Source organism: Cnephaeus nilssonii (genome assembly GCF_951640355.1).
Source record: "Cnephaeus nilssonii genome assembly, chromosome: 17".
Classification (NCBI taxonomy): Eukaryota; Metazoa; Chordata; class Mammalia; order Chiroptera; family Vespertilionidae; genus Cnephaeus; species Cnephaeus nilssonii.
The window spans coordinates 16,552,752-16,575,703 of record NC_137088.1 but is presented as its reverse complement, the minus strand read 5'-3'; the positions used below and the strand labels follow the sequence as shown (position 1 = coordinate 16,575,703).

General features: G+C 38.0%; 2 protein-coding genes across 9 annotated transcripts in view; both read right to left on the bottom strand.

Moving 5' to 3' along the window:
• NEK10 (NIMA related kinase 10) overlaps nucleotides 1–13,151 on the bottom strand; it is a 150,829-nt gene extending 137,678 nt beyond the window's left edge. For 4 of the 5 annotated variants that reach the window (XM_079794536.1, XM_079794539.1, XM_079794540.1 and 1 more), the window contains exon 1: nucleotides 12,844–13,151. The gene's annotated coding sequence lies outside the window, so the exon portion shown is untranslated. The other variant, XM_079794537.1, reaches the window with a different exon arrangement.
• Nucleotides 13,152–14,469: 1,318 nt separating this feature from the next.
• The window catches only part of SLC4A7 (solute carrier family 4 member 7), an 89,864-nt gene continuing 81,381 nt past the window's right edge, over nucleotides 14,470–22,952 (bottom strand). For all 4 annotated transcript variants that reach the window (XM_079795422.1, XM_079795420.1, XM_079795423.1 and 1 more), the window contains 2 exons: nucleotides 20,911–21,018; nucleotides 14,470–18,656 (listed from right to left, as the gene is read on the bottom strand). In XM_079795422.1, coding sequence (XP_079651548.1) covers nucleotides 18,575–18,656; nucleotides 20,911–21,018 — 190 coding nt within the window. In that variant the 3' untranslated portion in view covers nucleotides 14,470–18,574. The remainder of the gene's footprint in view (nucleotides 18,657–20,910; nucleotides 21,019–22,952) is intronic.

The following is a 22,952-nucleotide window of genomic DNA, read 5'->3' as shown; positions in this document are numbered from 1 at the left end:
GCCACTCTGTAGTTTACAACCTTCCTGTGGCCTTCCCTGCTGCACTTGGCTTCTAACCATGACTTTCACCTCGGAGCTCTTCTAGCCTCTCCCTTCCCTCTCGCTTACTCCACTGCAGCCGCGCTGGCTTCCTCCCAGCCTCATTCCTGCCTGAAAGCCTGGCCACTTGCCACTCGCTGTTCCCTCTCATGTTCTCCGGCAGGCTCTCTCGTGTCATTCCGGTCTCAGCTCAGATGTCCCCTCCTCAGTGAGGGCTCCCCTGGCCAATCTCTACAACATATTCACTCCCACACACCCACTTTTACCACCTCCCCGTGGCTGGTTTCCTTCTGGAGCTCATAACATCGGAAACCCTCCTGTCCATTTATTGGTTTCCTTGCACAAGATCATAAGCCCCGTGTGACAGAGATTGCGTCTGTTTTATCCACAAATATATCCCCAGCACACAGAATAGCACTTAGAACAGGGCACGGCACAGTATAAAAACTCAAAAAATACTTGTCAGAATCTGTAAAAAAGTGGCTTAAGGTATTTTTTACCAGTTTGTGAATTATTTGCTTGTTAACAATTATTTAATTTTAGAATTAGGGCACCCCGACCTGGTGCTCCTTCTCAGTGCCCCAGGGAAGCCTGAACTCCCTACACTGCAAACTTATGCATGAAATATCACAACTGCCTGGTCACCCCATAAGACCAGGGACTGGCCCTCCCTTAGTCACCAGACACCCGAGAGGCTAACAATTATCAGGGTGGGGCAAAAGGTTTTACAGTTGTGAGTACACGAAACAGAGGTTATATTTGAATTATTATTTCTTAATTGTTGTGTTATTTTCCCTATAAACTTACTTTTCCCCACCCTGCATTAATTAAATAAAAATTAATGAGTGGATAAAAAAATATTTTTTTAAAACCTGTGTCATTATTTTAGTTCAAAAATCTCTCCCTGCCTGGTGTGGCTCCGTTGGTTGGAGGATCATCCTGTGCACAGCAGGGTTTTAGGTTTGATTCCTGGGCACATACAGGAGGCAACTGAACAATGTTTCTCTCTTACGTTGATGTTTCTCTCTCTTCCTCTCTCTCTAAAAATTCAAGAAAAGCCTATCCTTGGGTGAGTATTTTAAAAAATCTCTCCTCAGAGGGAAGGCAAGAGAGGGTAGGTAGGTGAGAAGAAATCAACCAAAGAACTTGCATGCATATATGCATAACCCATGGACACACAATAGTGTGGTGAAGGCCTGGGGGTAGAGGGTGGGGGATGGGCCAGATGAGGTCAATGGGGGGGGGGGGGGGGAATTGTTGTAGCAATGTGAAATTGCTGTGAACATCTCTAGACACTCTCCTCATAGACCAATAACATACCAGTTTGGAGACCACCTAAATAGCAATGGCCTAGACCAGTGGTTGGCAAACTCATTAGTCAACAGAGCTGCAAACTGCAGCTCATGAGCCACATGTGACTCGCGAGCCGCAGTTTGTTGACCACTGGCCTAGACCATTGAAGTCTTTCTTTTCAAATAACTATACTGTCTTCACAGCAACCCTAGATGGTTCTCTGAGAACCACTACCCAAGTACTACACAGCCTGAGTAGTGTCAATTCCAGGACAACCATGAGAGGGCGAGAGTGAGCCTGGGAGGGGAGAGGTGTGGGCAATAGGGCTGAGCATGGGCTCCCCACTTGCATGAACCCAAGCAAGTCCTGCTTCTCTGGGGTTCTGGGTAGTTTCATTTGAGAAAAGGGTTCTTCTGCTAAAAAATACAAATAGAAAACCACTCATTTTCTATCATTTATTTTATAGATGAGATGAGGCCAAAGAGATTACAATACTTGTTACGCAAACACTGTGCTCACGTGGACTTTCGTCTGATTCTAAATGGAAAAGCTGAATTGGTGTGTGTGTGTGTGTGTGTGTGTGTGTGTGTGTGTGTTCTGAAAAAAATTGGGAGTAAATTTTTATATGTAAATTTATATGTAAAATTTATATGTAAAATCCAAATGCATATTACTTTTTTATTTAATTTTATTTTATTGTTTAAAGTATTACAAATAGTCCATATGTCTCCTTTTTTTCCCAATGACCTTCCCCCGGCCACCCCTACCCCCAAGCACATGCCCTCACCACCACCACCACCCCCACCCCACCCCCCAGTGTCTTGCATCCATTGGTTAAAAATGCAATTACTTTAACAACAGAAACTTTTGGTATCTTTCCTTGGGACCTCAGTCCTGGGACCCAAATCCTATCTCCCATGGGAGAGATAATATCTTTCCATACATCACAGGACAGCCACATGGGTTTGGTGTTTACAGCCCCAGTAAAGCACAGAAATCGTCACAATTCTGATGAATTTTTTAACCCATTCAAAAAAAAACCCTCTCAAATGTAATTCCTATCTTCTATTGTCATCTGAAATTTGGGTTAATTCTAAAAGAAGTCCCCAGAGACACACAGCTCATTTGCTTTCAATCGCTTGGTAATTGCAGGATAAATGCATCTGACAGAGAAAGATATCGAAGCCATGGTTAAATCACCCAATTGACTGTAATTAATCTAAATTGTACAATTTAAACCCACTACACTAAATGTCGTGATATTTGTGATATGGTTTTCAGATTTTCTACCTGGAAGTTTTTTTATCCCACAGTTGACTTGGCTGCTCCAAATATCCTCAAATGCCTCATCTTTACAAAGTCACTGGATCCATTATGGAAATACTTCAAATCCCACAATGCCTTCTTTTCCTTCTAATCACTTAGGGCTACACCTTATTTTATTTACTATATTTGCTAATGGTTAAAAAAGACAACACTTAGAAAGTAATTATAGTAACAGAGTTTGGTATAACTAAAGGTAATTGCCACTTTGGCCACATCGGGTTTATTATTTTGAAAAAGAACTAAAATAAACTGCTATGAACCCTACCACAAAAGGAAGTGAAACTTCCTTGTACCAACACCAGGGAGTCCTTATTTCCATTGATGAGTTATGGTTAACCTCCCACTAGATGACAAGTTGCAGTTCTGTCTGTGCTCAAGTAAACAGTAAAGAAACTTAGAGAACCTCCAGCCCTGTAACTAGCTGGCATTGCAAAATGAAAAATCATTTCTCCACTTCCTTTACTGTGGACATATTTTTCTTAAAATTCCATTCATAGTGGTTCTTTGCAAAAAAGTGATAAAAATAAGATATAACTCACATAAAGCAACCAGAAATAAGAAAAATATATATTAAATGCATTGGTTAAATGTTATTTTCTAAATCATGATAATTGTACCAGAGTGACACAAGAAACTAACATTAGGGGAAGCTGAGTGAAGGGTATATGGAAAGTCACTGTACTATTTTTATAGTTTTCATGTACGTGTAAAATTATTTTTTAAAAAACACTTAAAAATGTGTTGGCTCGGTCCCAGGTTCGATTCCGGTCAAGAGCATGTACATTGGTTGCAGGCACATCCCCCGGTGTGGGGTGTGCAGGAGGCAGCTGGTCGATGTCTCTCTCATCGATGTTTCTAGCTCTCTATCCCTCTCCCTTCCTCTCTGTGAAAAATCTATAACATATATTTTTTTAAAAATTTGTTGGCCATCTAGTGACTGGAGGAGGAACCAAGATGGCGGCAAAGGTAAACAACTAAACTGCCGCCTCGCACAACAATTTCAAAACTACAACTAAACGACAAAACGTCTACCACCCAGAACCATGGGAAAGCTGGCTGAGTGGAAGTTCTACAACTAGAAGGAAAGAGAAAGGAGCACAAATGCTGAAAAGCTGAGGTACGGAGGCGCGCAAATCGGGCTGGTGGCGGGCGACTGGGCGCGCGGCTTTTTTTTCAACCCAAAGGGAGACAAGCTCCCGATCACTCTGAAATCCAGTTTCTGGAAACACGTGGGGGAGAAGCTGGACTGTCGGCCATCTGGTCGGAAAGTGAGAGTGACTTTTTTGCAGAGGTGCACCCAGCAATCATTGTTTTACTGCGCTGGAGTGCGGGACGCGGGGACTTGGAAACGCGGAAAGGCAGAGATGGCTGACGGCAGCCATGGCCGTTTGCCACGCCCTAGCCTAGTGACGCCCTGAGACCCTACCCCGCCCTGTGCTGAGACCCCGCCCTGCACATTCTACAAACCCACCCAGGCTCCACACAGCGGCTTTTGCATATAAATGGCCTGTTCTGTGGAAGCTTAACCAAATAAACTGCAGCTCCAGTCAGACTGCTCCAAAACTGCCAAACCCCAAGCAAAGAGGAGAAAACTGTAGTTCTTGCTGTAGCTCCTGCTGGGTGGCCTCAGACAGTAGCTGACCTGCACCCCATTGGAGATCCAGAAACTAGTGTATCTAGTAGTCGGTGTGAGATGACACCAGATTTCAACTACTCTCATAAGGGACACATTCAAGAGGCAGACACAGTGAGCACCAAAGCCCTACTGGAACAAGGCCTGCCCCATAAACATGTCTCCAGCACAGCAATTCTTCCATTATAGACACAGCGGGTCCTCACAGCCAATTGGCCTGGAGGTCAATTCCTCCCAGTGAAACCAACAACAATCAAGACTTAACTACAACAAGGCTGTACACACAGGCTACAAAGGGGTGCACCAAGAGTGTCCACCTCAGGTAACTGGGAGGCTGACCCATTGAACCAATAGGACACCTAGTACACAAAGCTACCCTATCAACTCAGGGAAGCAGTGAAAATGAGAAGACAAGGAAACAGATCACAATCGAAAGAAATGGAGGAGAACAAATGACTGGACATAGAGTTCAAAACCATGGTTATAAGGTTTTTCAAGAATTTCCTGGAAAAGGCCGATAAATTCAATGAGACGCTCAAGGATATGAAAAAGGACCAACTAGAAATTAAACATACACTGACTGAAATAAAAAATATTATACAGAGACCCAACAGCAGACTAGAGGAATGCAAGAATCAAGTCAAAGATTTGGAATACAAAGAGGCAAAGGACACTCCTCCAGAGAAGCAAGAAGAGAAGAGAATTCAGAAAGTTGAAGATAGTGTAAGAAGCCTCTGGGACAACTTCAAGCGTACCAACATCAGAATTATGGGGGTGCCAGAAGAAGAGAGAGAGCAAGATTCTGAAAACCTATTTGAAGAAATAATGACTGAAAACTTCCCCCACCTGGTGAAAGAAATAGACTTACAAGTCCAGGAAGCGCACAGAACCCCAAACAAAAGGAATCCAAAGAGGACCACACTAAGACACATCATAATTAAAATGCCAAGAGCAAAAGACAAAGAGAGAATCTTACAAGCAGCAAGAGAAAAACAGTTAGTTACCTACAAGGGAGCACCCATACGATTATCAGCTGATTTCTCAACAGAAACTATGCAGGCCAGACGGGAGTGGCAAGAAATATTCAAAGTGATGAATAGCAAGAACCTACAACCAAGATTACTCTACCCAGCAAAGTTATCATTCAGAATTGAAGGTCAGATAAAGAGCTTCACAGATAAGAAAAAGCTAAAGGTGTTCATCACCACCAAACCAGTATTATATGAAATGCTGAAAGGTATTCTTTAAAAAGAGGAAAAAGAAGAAAAAAGTAAAGATAAAAATTATGAACAACAAATACATATCTATCAACAAGTGAATCTAAAAGACAAGTGAATTAAAAATCTGAGGAACAGAATAAACTGGTGAATATAATAGAGTCAGGGGCATAGAATGGGAGTGGATTTATAATTCTCAGGGGGAAAGGGGTGTCTGTGTGGGGGGTACGGGAAGAGACTAGACAAAAATCATACACCTACGGATGAGGACAGCGGGGGCGGGGGGGGAGGTAAGGGAAGAGGGTGGGGTGGGAACCGGGTGGAGGGAAGATATGGGGGGGAAAAAGGAGAAACAATTGTAATAATCTGAACAATAAAGGTTTATTAAATTTAAAAAAAAATGTGTTGGCCACTTGAGCAGTTTATTTAAGTAAAGTGCTCTGAGAATAGAGGAAGGGTTCTTTTTTCTTTTCTTTTACAAAGAATAATTGCACTTAATCTCACAGCTATAGGTACTTGGTCTTTTTCAAATTAGTTGTGTGTTAGAAAACTATGTATCCTGCACAGAAAGTGTTACATTAAATTGGATAAGTTAATGGCAAATAAAAGACACACACACACACACACACACTCTTCCTTTTATTTTTATTTTTGTTAATCCTCACTTGAGGATATGTTTTTATTGATTTTTAGAGAGAGAGGAAGGGGAAGGGAAAGAGAGAGAAACATCAATCCGTTGCTTCCTGAACACACCTTAACCCAACACCTTTTGGTGTAGAGGACAATGCTCCAACCAACCTAGCCACTTGTCTGGGGCCACGTACATATTTCAAAAGTAAAGTGATAAAAAAATTAAGGAACTTCTATAAGAAACATGACTTACTCATACCTATTATAGCTCAAAGAGGGAGTCCGTTTCTCTAAACTACAGGCGTATCCTTTACATAACATTGTTATTGTTCTTCAATGAACTATGTGTGGAGCTAGCAGAACAGAGACAGTTACTATAAGGAAGAACCTTAGAGCACATCTAGTATCACAGTCTAACACCTTCCACGCCCAGGAACAGAATGTAAATGAATGACAGATGTAGAGTAGATGACAGAGAGTGGCAGGGCTTCAGTCAAACCTGAGAAGACATACCTTCCCTAAAGGGACTCAAAATCACATTAAAAATGAAGCTAAACAAATTGAAACACTTGCACGGGACATACAAAGCAGATCTACAGGTCATCAGTTGCAGGTCTTGACTCAATGTCCTTCATGTAACACATGAAGAAACTGAGACCCAAAGAGGTAAAATGCACCTGGGAGTAGAAGGAGAACAAAGCCCAGTTCACCTGCAAGGCCTAAATCTTAATGGCAAACTCTTGGGTAGATGGGAAAGAGGGGATTTGTTGACTTTGGCCCTTAGCCGGGGGCAAAGAGTGATATAATAAGAATTGATGCTTGCATAACCCCACCTCCTGGACCCTGGAGTACTTACAAACATCCATTCATTCATCCCGGCTCACTCATGTGAAATAGGTAGGTGGTGTTCAGTAATATCACCATCAGAGTGGAAAACAAAGACCCAGTTGCTACAGAACCTCCATTGGCAGGAGTGCCTCACCAGCTAAGGGCAAGTATCATCATGGCCTTGCTCCTGAGTCAACAGACTTGACACCTTCCTTGTGCAAATAGTTTATACTGTAAACAGTTTTCTATTTTTCATTTAAATAAGCACTTGGAGGCTAAAAGAATCAAACATTCTAATAGTACAGTATTCTGATTGTCTCCCACTCATTCCTACAAATATTTATTGACCAGGGGCTATATGTTAGACACTCCTTTACAAGTTTGCCTTCATTTTCCTCTGGCTAATAGCTACCCAAGTTGGTCTGAGAATGCTGCTCCAAAATCAAATAGAATATGCAGGGGGAAAAAATTACAGTTTTCTTATTTTCAAACAAACTCATATATTTTTGTGATAAAGGGAAATACTTGAAGATATGAATGTAATTTCTATGAATCCCCTCAACAGTCACTGCATAATGTTATTTGTGTTATGGTTGTGTTCAAGTTTGTGTGGCTGCTAACCCAAGTCTATTCATGATAGAGTTTACCATGTGCCTGTGTTAGGACAAATGAACCCGAGGCCCATATATTAAGTAGTGATATGAAAAAGGAAAAATAGGTCCATTGCCCAGCCAGTGTTGCTCAGTGGTTGAGCATCAAGCTTCGAACCAGGAGGTCATGGTTCAATTCCCGGTCAGGTCATATGCCTTGATTGTGGGCTCCTTCCCCAGTAAGGGGCATGCAGGAGGCAGCTGATCGATCTTTCTCTCTCATCATTGATGTTTCTATCTATCTCTCCCCCTCCCTTCCTCTCTGAAATCAATAAAAATATATTAACATAAATAAATGAAAGAAAAGGTGATATGAAGGAAGAATTTCTATTAGCCAGTTAATGAAAATAACTAAAGCAGCACACCAAATTTCCCTTTTCTCATTAGCCCCAAACACAGTAAAGTTACATTCCATTCCCTGTTTTTTTTGTGAGAGAGAACTGTGAAAATGATATTCATTCGTTCCTTTAAGAAATAATTATTGATCTCCTCATATATGCCAGGTATTGAGGATGCTACACTGAATAAGACATGATCCCAAATGTCTTCCCCAAAAAGTTAACCATCTTGGGAATAAGTCATGATAATAAGTGAGTCATGAATTAGTAATAAGTGAGTATGGACTCAGCCGTAGACCTTCTAAGGGAACACCGGGTAAACACACTGATGTTCATAACAATTGGCAGAACTGCAAGAAACTAGAAGTACTTTCTGAGCCATAAAATAAAATAATAGTATTTTCCCTAATAACATTCCATTCTAAGTACATTTTATTATTTACTCTGCTCTGTGCAGAAGAGACTCCTGAGCACTGCAAAAAAAAAAATCCATCCACAATTCAGTGTGTGTGGGAAATCGTAAATACGTAGTTAATACGAAAAATGTGTCTTTTTTTTTTTTTTACAGTTCAGCCTAAAACAAAGGATTCAATTAAAACACTACAAATGTCAGAAAGCAGAGAAAATGAGTATCCATAGGAGATTACAAATTGAATGAATTCAGGGGAAAGAAAGATCACTGTTGGCTGAAGAGCTATGGAAAGGCTCATGAACCCTGGCGACCTGAAGAAGGCCCATAAGAATAGGTAGGGTGGGTGAAGAATACTCTGGGTGGATGAAGAATATTCCGGGGGAGTGAAACAGAGGTTTGGAGGCTAGATCCTGAGAGTGGTTTAGGGATATGGTGAGTAGATGAGTTGAATTGGAGCTGAGAAATCTGGAAAGAAGTGAATATAGCCAACTTATGGGACAAAATAGTCTCAAATAAAGCATAGCTCTTTGGCATGAACCTCAGAAAAATGACTCCGCCCTCCTCCTCGCCCCCTTGCTCATTTGATCACTAAATCCTTACTCTTGTCTTACTCAACATGGCTCCGGTCTGTTCACGTCTCTCCATGCTCACTGCCAACACCCTAGTCTACATCACCACCTGAACTACAGTAATCACTTCTTAAATGGTCCCTCCACTTCCAACTTCTCCTTCCTCCCAAAAACAAATAATCCATTCTCCACACAGCAACAAAAGCACCCCTTGTGTGATATAAATTTGACCAATTAAGCCTTCATGAGCTTCCATGTCTCTTAGGATAAAAACAAAAATGATCAAGGCCTATGAGGTGTTTCATGAGATGATGCCTCTGACCCCCTAGCCAGCTCCACTCATACCAGGCCCTGAATCCTTGTCCCAGATCTGCTTCTCCTTGATGCTTCAGGACTCTACTCCTGGACACAAGGGTCAGATTGGTACAGAAAGGCCTGGAAGGCTCATCCATCATGTCTCAACTCGAGTATCCATTCTTTAAGGAAATTTTCGCTGACCTCCTTGATATAGTCACAGCCCCACCCAGCACTGCCTTGCAGCTCTTAATAAAGGCGAAGATTCAGGCAATAATTGAATAAATATGCATGTCTGTCTCCTTAGTCTACTGTAAACCAGTCACGGATAGAAATGACAGTTAGCTTGCTCAGCCTCAGCATCCAGGACAGCACTACTAGTTAGAACAAACAAAAATTCAATAAATGATTGCTGAATGAATGAATGATTGAATGAACAAATCCCGTGATATATGATTTGGAAGCTCCAAGTATAACTGGAGTATCATTGTGTAGACATGGAGAAAAAAGATGATGAAAAAACTATCACGAAATAAGTTTGCCCCAGTTGATCAGTATCAAGTTATTACAGAACGTTGGTTAGACAAAAATCTCTCTATATCTTATTTACAAAATCCATGTTAAATATGGACTAGCTCAAGTATACATGAAAGGGACAATAACATTTCCTAAAGGAAAGATGAATGTTCATATTTACATCAAGTGCAACATATACCTACACTTTAAATGAATTCTATGGTCTCCACTGATGAGAGGTTAAAGGTTTGGGAATGTGAATTCTTCCGGTGACACTGCTGGGATGAGGCCAAAAGCAGCGGAGACCTGGTTTCCACTTGCCCACTGAGTAACCTCGGAAAGTCCCTGGACCTTCTTGATTATTAGTTTCCTCATTTACCAAAAATAGAATTAACAACATCTCATTTATAAGGTGGTGCTTAGAACTAAATAAAGGGAAGCCCCTTTAAAATGGGCGATGGCTATAGAAATGTAAGTTATTATTATGATAGCTGTTGTAAATATTATCATTGGCAATATTACTATTCAACTTGAAGAGCTTATCATGCTTATTTTAAATCATTTGACTATATTCACTGACTGAGATCCATTGGTGACAAATACTAGACATAAAATGAAAAAAAGGTTTTTTCAATGTCAGACTTCATTTTAATTTTTTAAAGCTAATATTATTTAGGATTCACTTTTATAAGCACTTTGACATATTCATTTAATCCTCAAGACAATCCTATGAGGTAGATAGTGTTGTATCTCCCACTTAACAGATGAAGAAACCCAGGCACTGAAAAATTAAGTAACTCTTGGTGTTGTATATTCTATGAGTTTGGACAAATGTATAATGTATTCATCATTATAATATCACTAGAGGCCTGATGCATGAAATTCGTGCAAGAGTAGGCCTTTGCAGCCACGGGCGGCGGCCTGGATCCCTCCCTCACAGCCAAGGTGGCTTCCTCGAGCCCACAGCTGCAGCCCCAGCTTCGTCCGGAAGGACATCTGGTCTAATTAGCATATTAGGCTTTTATTATTATAGATAAGGTATTTTTGCTGCCCTAAAAACCTTTCTCTTCTCTGCCTATTCATTTCCCCCTACCCCAGTCTCCCACCCCCTAGCAACCACTGATCTTTTTACTGTCTCCATTGTTTTGTCTTTTCCAGAAGGGCATATTGATGAAATAATATAGTATATAGCCTTTTCAGATTGGCTTCTTTCAATTATATGCACTTGAGGTTTCTTCATGTCTTTTCACAGTGTCATACTTCATTTCTTTTTTTTTTTTTTTTTACTGAATAATATTCTATTGTCTGGATGTGTCACAGTTTATTTATTCTTTCACCCACTGAAGGACATGTTAGTTGTTTGCAGGTATTGGTGACTGTGAATAAAGCTGCTATCAACATCCATGTAAATGTTTCCATTTTGTGAACATGTGAAGATAAACCAAGTATAAGGCACGGTGCACTTGATATGGATTATACACATTTCGTCTTTATAACAATCCTATGAGGTAGGTGTTAATATTAGCTCATAGTAGAGGTAAAGAAGCTGATTAGAGGCTAATTTGCTGTGGGCCACAGAACTCAATTGTTGGAGCCAGGATTCAAACCCAGGTATGTCTGACTCTAAAGCTTCTCTCTTGCAAACTGTGACATACCCCCTTTGTTTTCCATTTTAAACTTATGCCATATAAATAACAGCTATCATCATCATGATTGTGGCATGAAATACAGACTATGAATTGAAATAATATCCAACTACTAAGAATCTCAAGATCTGAGTAAAACCTGTAAGTTCGACATTCAGCTCTTAGAAGCCGAAGCGTCATTGCCAGAAGTTATTTCTGACTTTTCTGAAACTAATATGGATGCCATGAAAAACCATCATTTCTCATTTTCGAGATCCATTCATTTAACAAGTATTTCTTGAAGCCCTGCTATGTGCATGGTACTGTGCTAGATGCAACAAACGGTGTGAGTAAAACAAACATGGCCCCTGCCCTCACAGAAACAGTCCGGAGGAGGAAGCAGAGAAGTAATCAGGAACACACAGATCATGACTGGGGGGTGAGAACGAGGCTGGCGATGGCGCAAAAAGTGGACTCCTCTGCAGGCAGTGTGGGCTACAGGTGAAATTACGATGCACAGGAGAGCATGCGGCATGTTCTGGGAACAATATGGAGCTGCCAATAGAAGACCTAACTGGATTTGAATTTTTGCAGGCAGGGAAATGCCCTTATGTGTTTCTTTAGAAGGATCAGTCTAACAGGGATGAAAATGGATTTGATAGGGCCAGACTGGAACCAGGGGAGTTGGATGGGTGTTGAATTTAACCAAGGAATTGGTGGGAAATGCAATATAGGGAGAATGGAGATGGTGCTGTGGGAATTGACTTGGCAGCTAGTAAGAAGGTACAGCCTTGGAAATGCAGAAGAGGTGGTAGTGTCAAAGATGTTGCCCAGAAGGTGGTTTTGGTAACTGAACAGGTGGTGCCCAAGACAGGGAACCCAAGGGTGAGGCAGTCTGGTGTGAGGGGGGCGGGGGGGGGGAGGATGGGGTTTAGGGGTGCACATGTGTGGAGTGAACTGGCAGCTGCATTTGGGTGTCTGACGCTCAGTGAGGCATACGAGGCTGGAAGGTGGAAGCTTTCCAGTCCTCAGCAGACATCTGGGCCTGAGGCATGGAGGTGGACAGGCTCACCCACGTGGAGCAGAAAAGCAGAGGGCCAGTCCGAGCAGCATCCTGTCAGGGGAGCGTATAGAAAGCACGCGCCACATGGGTTTTTATGCCCAAGTCTCCAGAGACGTGGGGGCAGACTGGAAGAGACACGCTCAGGCTCCACGTAACCAGAATAATTACTTCATGGAACAAACAACCGTTGATGGCACTTTCCCACCAATCCATCCGCCCATCACCAACCCACCTGCTCTGAGAACGGCTCACAGGGACTCCCCTCCCCACCACGGCGTGCACTGGCAGCCCCTGCCTCAGGTCGACTCCCGAGGCTTCGGGGTGCTCCGCAGGGACCGGCGGGCACCTCCCTGGAGACCCTACTCCAACCGCGCGCGGGCCCAGGGGGACGCCCGCTCCTGCCGACTCACCGCGCTGGAGGGAGGTCCCTCCTTCAGGCCAATCCCTAAACGGTCCTTCTCATCGCTTCCGCGGCGGTCACCGCTGCTCCGCACAGGAGGGCCAGCCCGCCCTCCCCCAGCCCACTCGCGGCCCCTGGAACTTCGCGGGCACCAATACCAGCTGCACCGTTGGTTTTTTTTTTCAATCAAATCCTCCTCTAGGCCACCAACCGGCGCCGGCTGAGCCAATGCCAACACTCCTTCTTCTGCCTCGCCGGGGCGCCACAGCCAATCAGCAACAGCGGTGCTGTCGCGTGCCCAGCGCCAGAGCCACAGGTGACGCTGCCTGTGTTGCCGTAGCAACCAAAGAACGCGCAGGATCCAGCCCCAGGTCTGCAAGCTGGGGCAGAGGAGAGGTGGGGCTGCAGGCACTTTACTCCGCTCTAGAGCCGCTCACCTGTGTGTAGGGTTTCCTCAACACTGTGGATTTTTCTAGACTTGGGTGTTCCCAACCTTGAGCATTTGAAATGAAATGGGTGTGAAAGAGCTTCATCTAGGGTGTTTCAAAAATTGCTGTGGCTAGTGCGGGGGAGCTTGTGGAGAAAAGGGAACGCAGACTGGTGTGGCCATTATGGAAAACAGTATGGAGTTTCCTCAAAAATTTAAATATGGAACTGCCATTTGACCCAGTGACCCCACTTCTAGGAATATGTCCTAAGAAACCCAAAACACCTATCAGAAAAAATATATGCACTCCTATGTTCATAGCAGCTCAATTTGTAATAGCTAAGATCTGGAAACAGCCCAAGGACCCATAAGTAGATGAGTGCATAAAAAGGCTGTGGTACATTTACACCATGGAATACTATGCAGCAGTAAAAAAGGTTCTCTTACCATTTGAGAGCATGGAGTGACCTGGAGAGTATTATGCTAAGTGAAATAAACCAGTCAGAGAAAGACAAGTATCACATGACCTCACTCATATGTGAAAGCTAATGAACAAAATAGATCCAGAGACATAGAAGCACGGAACAGGCTATGGAATCTCAAAGGGAAGGCGGGTGGGTGGGAAGAGATCAACCAAGGAACTTGTATGCATATATGCATAACCCGTGGACAATAGTGTGGTGAAGGCCTGGGGTGGGGGATGAGGGCGGGCTCTTCCATGTTGGGCAACTTGGGAAATTTCTTATGTCTTCATTTCACATCTCAACTGGCATGAAAAGTAATTACTATCAGATGTTGATGTGAAGTGTAAACGAAATGAGAGTTTTGAATTCTGCCTCGCACACAATGAGCACCCAATATTAACATGGTCATTACATACACATGTAATGTGATGTGTGCTCATTATACATCACATTGCAAATTCTACCCTAAATAGATGTCTTAAAATAGGAAAAATAATAGATCAGCCTATCTTACAGGGCTTTAATTTCTCAACTATCAAAAAAGTAATTATGAATACACACTACTTTATTTCATCTTCTTTTATCAGTTTTCTCTTTTCTCTCTTACTGAAGCATGTATCAGGAGGTAAGAAATAGAAATCACCTCCATTTCTTTATCCCCTATTCCCCCTCATGAGCATGATATCCAACTCTTCTAAAAATCAAAGTACAAAATAAAGACTATCCAACAACTAATTCAGTAGACTTTTATTGCTCTTTCAACTTCAATAACATCTCCAAAAAATAGTTTTCTTCTAACAATTATAAAACAAATTTAAAAGGCAGGGTCATTCACATTAGACTTGGTAGAGAACTTGTACTTCATATAAACGAAAAATATCAGTTCTACGTTTTAAATGTTTAATTTACTTTGGATTTTATTACAAAAAAAATCATTGTAATTATAAAAGTCATAAAAATTAGAACTGTACTGTGAAATTATACCAAGCTATCAAATATTACATAAATGAACAATAAAATTCAATTTCTACTTATTTAAATATAGTAAACATTGGAAGATAACCCCCTCTACAGAAAAAAATCAAAACAAAACAAAAACTTTCAATATTAAAGCAACAACAAAAAAAGCCAAAACGCAAAAATCAATCAATGCACAAAAATCTGATTTAAAAAACTGGGGTTTAACAATTATTCTAAGTCAACTATAGAAGTCAATATGTGCTGATAAATTAAATTTTTAAATGATCTTTAGATGATTCCATTTCCAAATATATGTTTTCCTATTGATACTTATATTATTTTTTGAAAAGTTAAAAAAGAATCAACTTTACATTAAATTGCCAAATTTTTAATTTTGAACACTATTTTAAATTTTGAATGTCCTTAAAGTCTTTAAGTTTACTTTCTAAAAAATAAATAATTGTCGGACTAAACCAAAAGACATTTCACATATTTGTACTGCATATGATAACAACAATGTGATCTATATAAATAAATTTAAAACATTAAATTAAACATTGTTTTAATTAAAATGTTGTATCAATGGCTGACGTAACTGAAATCTGAGCACTTTAAAACAGGATTCACATGCAAAATTCTTGAGCATATTCACAGAACTGATGTACATGATATAATCCTGACAGCAAGCTCTGGTGTCATACCTCAGTTTCAGAAACCATTTTCTCTTTGTACAGAATTTTGAACCTGTCTTTGTAAAAGGAAAAAGAAAGCTATTATATACATACAATAAATTTTAAGTATGTGAAGAAAAAAGAAGAAATGTTTTTGGATGAAAAAAACTAATCTTGAGTGGTAAAGAAATCTGCTTTATAAATACACACATTAGGACACGAAAAAAATGTGTCCTACATGTTTTACAGAAGACTTGGCAAATGTGAACGTTGATATGCCACAGCTTTGTTAAACAACTTGAGAGATTTAAGATTTGATAAATCACTTACACACACACACACACACGCACACGCACACGCACACAAATACCCATTAGAAAGATTGTGTGCTTCACTCGGCATACCTAATATTATTAGAGAATATACAGAATCATCCTTTTATCATAAGGAAGTTAGTTCACTGTTTTTTCAAAAGCTGCTATTTTAGAATGAAGTAGCATTCAAAAAAAGTAAATTTCAAGATGGTCAGCATCAGGATTCATTATAGTCTTTGTAAGCAGTGTCTATAAATAAATAAAATAGGGTGGAGAGAAGAATATCCTGAGGTGGCTCTGGAGCCAGGGTATTCAGTAGCACTAAGCTCCATCCTGGAAACCAAGGCATCTAAGAAAGTGCAGAGCTGTGTCTGTGAACTTATTTCGTAAATGGAATATGTACAGGTTGAATTATTTTGCACCTTGAGGTAAATCAGTAAATAGCAATTACTACTGCTCATTTCCACCCATTTAAGGCAACATTTAAGAATCAGTATATGTAGTAAATTATATTTCTCACTCTCTGGCAATGAATGCTATCCATGATTGTTATTTTTCAAAAATAGTGGAATAATATAACCATATAAAACAAGCAGTTAATTACTTAAACTTGAGTTACCTTTGCTCTTCAATGGAGTAGTCATATCAAATCATTTTGTAAGTCAAGTAGTCAAAGAAAGCAGAAACCATTATCAAATTTGAAACATACTAAAAACATTTTGAGTGCAAAGTATTTTGCAAGTTATGGTTTTTCTGGCACTGGACAATCACTATACATAATTCAAGAAAATCACAGAAACACTATGATCCCAGGTAGTTTTCAGTTTAAATTTTAAAATCACATCCTAAAAAATAACACACATTTGTTAACCCTATGATGTCCAGACTTAAGGAAATTATGTGAGGAAATCCTCCTATTTATGTACATCAGGGGAGTCTACAAAATACAGCAGCAAATACTGGGGGTCTTTGGAAATGATTATGCTGCTTTGAACAAAAAGGAATCACTTCAATGGAAGCGCAAGAACAATAACAAGCACCGTGGGTAATAAATACTCTATTATCAACTGTCAATAGAGTAGAACTCTTTTTTAGGCAGTACCTAATGATGCCACCTATATTTAAGAGTGGCTACATTTGCAACCTCCCATCTGAGGCATAAGTTAAATCTGTTATTTTAACTAGAATCTGTTAATACAATCTCAGATGGGTAAATTACATTAGTTATTAAGTATTTTAGAATAGATTTAAAAGCATTCCAAATTGCTAAAATACCAGTTTTGGGCATTTCTCATGATCCTCTATAAGATCATTCTTCATACTTTTGTACTTTAATTACAAATGATTAAAGGGAGCATTGTAATTTCATTAATATTTTCATCCTACTATTCATGTCACTATTTTAAATATTTCTGGGCTTCTCTATATTCATTTAGCTGTCATTAAACTATCCTCTTGCCAAATTAGTTTCACATCCCCATTCATCCAGTCCTACAGGCTTAACAAGAACATTTATTTATTTCATGTGGAGCTAATCGTAGAAAAACGATGACTAAAAAGATTTGCTAGAAGTTAAAAGACAGCTCAGAAGATCAAAAACTAAGTAACAAATACTAACACAAAACAGAAAGAATGCCATCAATCTGAGCTATACATAAAATTTCCAAATTCCTTTTAAAATACAAATATGGCAGTGCTTTATATAAAGTTGTAAAATCTGTCAACTGCTTTCAGATAATAAACTGTAAATGCAATGAGCACCAACTATTTACATTAACAATTTACTCTATATTTGTTACCTTTTCAAATGTTTGTTTATAATACATAAGCATCATATCAATTAAAATAAATAAAATATTTAAAAATGAAATCACATATAACAATCTATTAAATATTATCTATACAATAGAAAGAACAATGTAAACAGAAAATGAAAGGTAAATCCTACTAGAATAAAGTAATACTGATCATAAACCCATTTAAGAGAATTCTGACTCCTGATTATTTCATCGTACTACTTATAATGGAAAAATAATCAAAACCTTGAACCTGATACAAACTAAACCACACTTAAGTAAAAGACAGCAAAGGCAGAGAATAGAGTGAGCATTCTGGGCTCTAAAAAAGTATTAGAAATCAGAAAAAAAGTTTTACAATGGTAACAAAATTTAACTACTGTAACTAGCATTCTAAAATTCATAAATGAATGACTGGGATGGGGGTTAAATTATAAAATCATTTGCAATTTTACTTATCTGAATGAAACCTAGATGTGGAGGTCTTAAAGATTTAAAATAAAAATTTTAAAAAAAGGTCAAAACTATAGTTCTTATCTAGAAAATTTCCATTGTTCTACCTCTATAGCGAAAAAATTTCATCGCTTGTGAAACATGATGGGCATCTACATAAATGAAACACACACAAAGAGAAGCCATGACATGTTAATATTCTGTTCCACAGCATTGGCATAACGATCCCCTATTCTTCCCATAAAGCACTTACACAAGTGAAATAATGTGTGTAACTCAAGTTAAAATTAGAAATATATGGACAAAGTACATATCACTAAAGATTGGTATGAATTGTCACTGATAAACAAATTTAAATAAATGTACATTGAATGCATTTCCCCATATCTTTCTATTGCAAAACAGAACAATTTTTTTTCATCAGAATAAATATTTGAATTGTAAGAACCATATACCTCACTTCTAAAAGACTATTTCTTTATATACACAGTCTCGATGGCACTCCTAACAAACTTCAGACACCACTTTTAAAAACCAAGTGGTCACGCATAAATAGCATGACATACAATATTGTTATAGTGACATGAAATACACACATTATATATATATATATGTATCTGTATATCTATATATATATAATTCCTCTTGGTTCAATTCTATAGGGAAGTTTCCGCATCCATGTATTTCTTTGTTGGTTCATCTTCAATATTTATTTTCACACTCATAGGTTTTTCAGGGCTATTTAAAACAAAGAATGAGAATAAATGATTTTTAAATAAATAGATATTACATTCTAAATATGGCTAACAATAAGCATTCATAATAAGCCTTTCAGATGGCTATTAATAATATAAATGTCTTGCTACTATTATTTTACTGCTTTCTTTTCCTATCTGTAAACTTAATTGGAAAGACAAATATTAAAAATCTTAGTTCTTCTAATAGATAATTTTCCCACTGAGATTCATGCTTTTCTCACAGCTAAAGAGCAGCTCTTTAAATTGCTCAGTATATTACTATGTTTGATTTATTGCTTTTACTTTATATATGAACAGTGATAGCACTGGACTTTTATTGCACTGACAAATCCATTAAAAATTAATCTTTATTAACATTTGTAAGCATCAAATAGATTTCCTTAAAAAAATTTAACAAATTTATAAATCTTCTCTCCCAAATTTGGTTCACAAATATAAGATCAAAACACATATTCTTATATTCAAAAGTTAACATAAAATACAATAATTCCATGTATATGGATTTAAGTAACTGATTTAATTGTACTACAGGAATATATCTGGGATCTGAATTACTTTCAAAGTATAAAAACACACTTATGTTTTGCTGCCTTCTCCAGACAAAACTGAAGGTACCCCCCCCCAAATATTTTTCTGTTAAAACAATATAACCCAAACATTCTCTTTCTTCCTATTTGATTTTGAATTGAGGGATAAAGTAAATGAAAGGCAGAAATATAAAAATACTATAATATTACTGTAACGTAGATATTTATATACACACACATATCATAAATATATTAAAAATCTGGGCCAGGAGTGCTGACGAGGGGTGAAAAATTAAGAGTATTCAGTGAAATTCTGGCTACATGAAATAACCCAAAATGACAGAGTTCAACTTAAAAACTTTTAAGATAAAAGACAGAAGTGAATAAGGAAATCACCAGTTTAGAAATTAGAACGCAAGAAATGATAACATTAAAAAAAATGGAGAGATTAAGTAGGAGTAACGTTCTAAAAGGAGGTAGGGAAAGAATAAAAAAACAACAACAAACAAACCCTAATCAAGTATCATCAAAAGATGGTGACCAGAAAGATAATAACTAAACAGAAATAGCTAGGTGACTGCTTGCCTGGAAAAATTTTAACCTGATGCCCAAACAGAGTATACTGACACCCTATCTAGAGTCTGGTACAAAGTGTACACAAAATAAATATTTGTTTAAAATGAATGAGGCCCTAGCCAGTGTGTTCAGTGGTTAGAGCATTGGCCTGCACACTGAAGGGTGAAGGGTTTGATTTCATTTCAGGGAAGGGCACGTACCTGTGTTGCAGGTTCACGCCCTGCCCCTTCTGGGGGTGCATGCAGGAGGCAACCAGTCAATATATCTCTCTCACCTCTCTCTCTCTCTCTCTCTCTCTCTCTCTCTCTCTCTCTCTCTCCCCCGCCCCCCTCCCCTTTCTCTCTCCCTCCCCTGCTTCCACTTTCTCTGAAAAAACAATGGGAAAAAATATCTTCTGAGGGTTAAGGAAAATAATAATAATAATAATAATAATAATAATAAATAAATGAGTATCCAGCAAGATTATATCTCATTTCTCCAGACACCTAAGGGATGAAAGTACTAAAGATTATCAAACTGAAATCCCTGAGGTTCAGGCCTTGAAACGAAGAAAAAAGGGTTACATAATAAGAAATGTAAGAAAGGGATTATAACATGGTTATGTGATATATGGGACATTGTAAAACTGAATGGCCTTTATATCCATGGATTACATTACTTCCCAAGATCTTCAAAGAAATCCCAGGCTAAAATAAAATTTTAAAAAAATCTTTTATGTTTTCTTCTTGGAACATCAGAGAGCATGACTGAAAGTGTTCAACCATAGAATTTATTTATCCCTAGTAATTATATTTTTATAGGGTTTCTGATCTTTTATATATATATGTATTTTATACTATCAGAGGTATATATTCATCTTTATTATAAAATAGCTCAAATTTTTTGAAATAGAAAACAACAAATTTTTAAAAATAAAATAACCAGTATTTTTACCTGATTCCAGTATCCAGAAAAATAATGGGTTAATAGATGAAAGGAAAAAGGGAGGAAAAGAAGAAAAAAAGTTGGTTTTAGATAAGAAAAATATAAATTATGTAAATTAAGTTAAACACAATGGTTTTACTGAACAGCTATCCATAAGCAAATTGAAAACTGGCTATAGATAGAAAATGCGTAAATAGTTACAGCTACCTCGTGTTAGATCTGGTTACTTTGGCATTCTCAGTATTCATGGAAAGTGCCTTCCACTGTGCAGTTTTGGCCATTTCATCTGATATGTTAACAACTGAGGGATCAACACTGAAGAACAAATACACTTTTTTATTAGTATTCAGAACTTGCAAAAGCATTAATGTCATTATTATTATTACCTATATAATATTTACTTTCATCAACTTAAAATTATGAAAACTCTTTGCCATGCACACAAACCAAGGTCTAGCAAGATATCAGAATATTAGGAGTTCCATTATAAAGGTCTCACAAGGAAATGCATGTTTCTTTATAGTCAAAACTAGAAGTAAGGCTAATTATATTGGCAATGATGCCCAAAGATGATCATTTTGGCTATAAGTATACTATTGAAATAACATACAAGAATATATTATTGTGTTCATAGATATAAAAATAATATTGCCTCAAGTCAATTAGAAAACTTATAATTGGCACAAACTTCAATCTCTTCAAATTACTATCCAAAGTAGGTAGGAAAAAATTAAGATTATGCTTTTTTAAAGCTCTTAAAACTATTAAAAGAATGCTGGGAAAGGTGACACTTTAAAACTGAAAACAGAGCTCTGAAAATATTTCAACAGGTAATACAAAAACAGGCTTATAAGTACTGATTTTTGCTGGCATTCACATTTTTAGTATCAAAGTGTTATATCAAATTAATCAAATGAAAATAAAAGATCAAAATACTGTCTCATTATAAAAAACAAATGTCTATTTGAAATACTGTAAAAAATTACTTCAAAACCCTAAGTCCAATAATGATGCTATCCATAATTCATTATGGGCTCAAGGTTGTCAGTCACAAGTAATATGGTAGTACTGGAAACATATGAAGTTAACAGAACATATTTGCAAGCTCTTTTTCTTCAGCAAAAGAAAAACATTTCATGCAAAAAAGCGACAAACACAAATGTCAAGTTAGATGTTAAATTAACAATGTGATGGCAGCTAGGTTATAAATGACCAAATAGCAATCATTTAGAAGGTGCTAGCTTTGTTCATTCTTTAAATCCAAATATCGTTTTAAATTTAAGACTAGAAAAGTGGGACATGATCATTTTAGAGTCTCTAGAAATGACTGCTTCATCAGGTCAACTTTTTAAAAGTGCACACAATTTGAATGCCCCAATTCACAATGGCCCGGCCATACAACTTGGAGCTCTGCCTGCTCTGAGAAAACGTTTCTTTGCTTGGTTGCCAACATCAAATAACTGAAGAGAAGAATTCCTGAAGCACGTTTTAGTTTCCAAATGCCCTCCTTTAAGCCAGGACTTTCCCATCAGTAGACATTAAGACCTTTTTGAAGAAAGTACACATTTTGTTTTCCTCCAAAACTAGATGGGGAAAAGTCTGCTCACATTAAATACATTACTTTTGCATTGTATAGGGCTAAACAGTTTCCAAATGGTGTCACAAATTATCTCGTTGATTTTCATGGCAAGTAATCCAAAACTAATTAAAATTTTAAATTCTGGGAGATAAACATGTCAGCCAATTCCTAGTATTCCTGATGTTCAAATTTGAAGGAAAGCAGCATTAATCATGGTTCATGTCATCACTTAAACAATAAAAGTGAATATACACCCATTCTTTTTGTTCAATATCACACAGTTTAAATACAAACTCAAATTCCATTCGTCAAGGCCCATGTAATCACACTGAGAAAGTGCTAATGCAGGACCAACAGAAATTAAGTAATAAATAATCTCCCCAAGTTGATGAGTGTCACTAATAACCATGGCAGTTCCCCTAAACTCTTTTTAGAAGTACAACCATCAAAGTTATTATATTAATTCACTTAACAAACATTTATAGAATCTAGCAAAGCAGAGCTCTAACTAGCTAATCAGAAATGGAGTAAATATTTAGAAATAGGAATCAGAAGTGTGCATAAATAATGTAGGTTTTTAATCTTTTTTAAAAAGTTTACATTTTAATCTTTACGAAAAAAGTTTACATTTCCCAACCTCTACCTTTAGTTCTTCTTAAATTTAAAATAT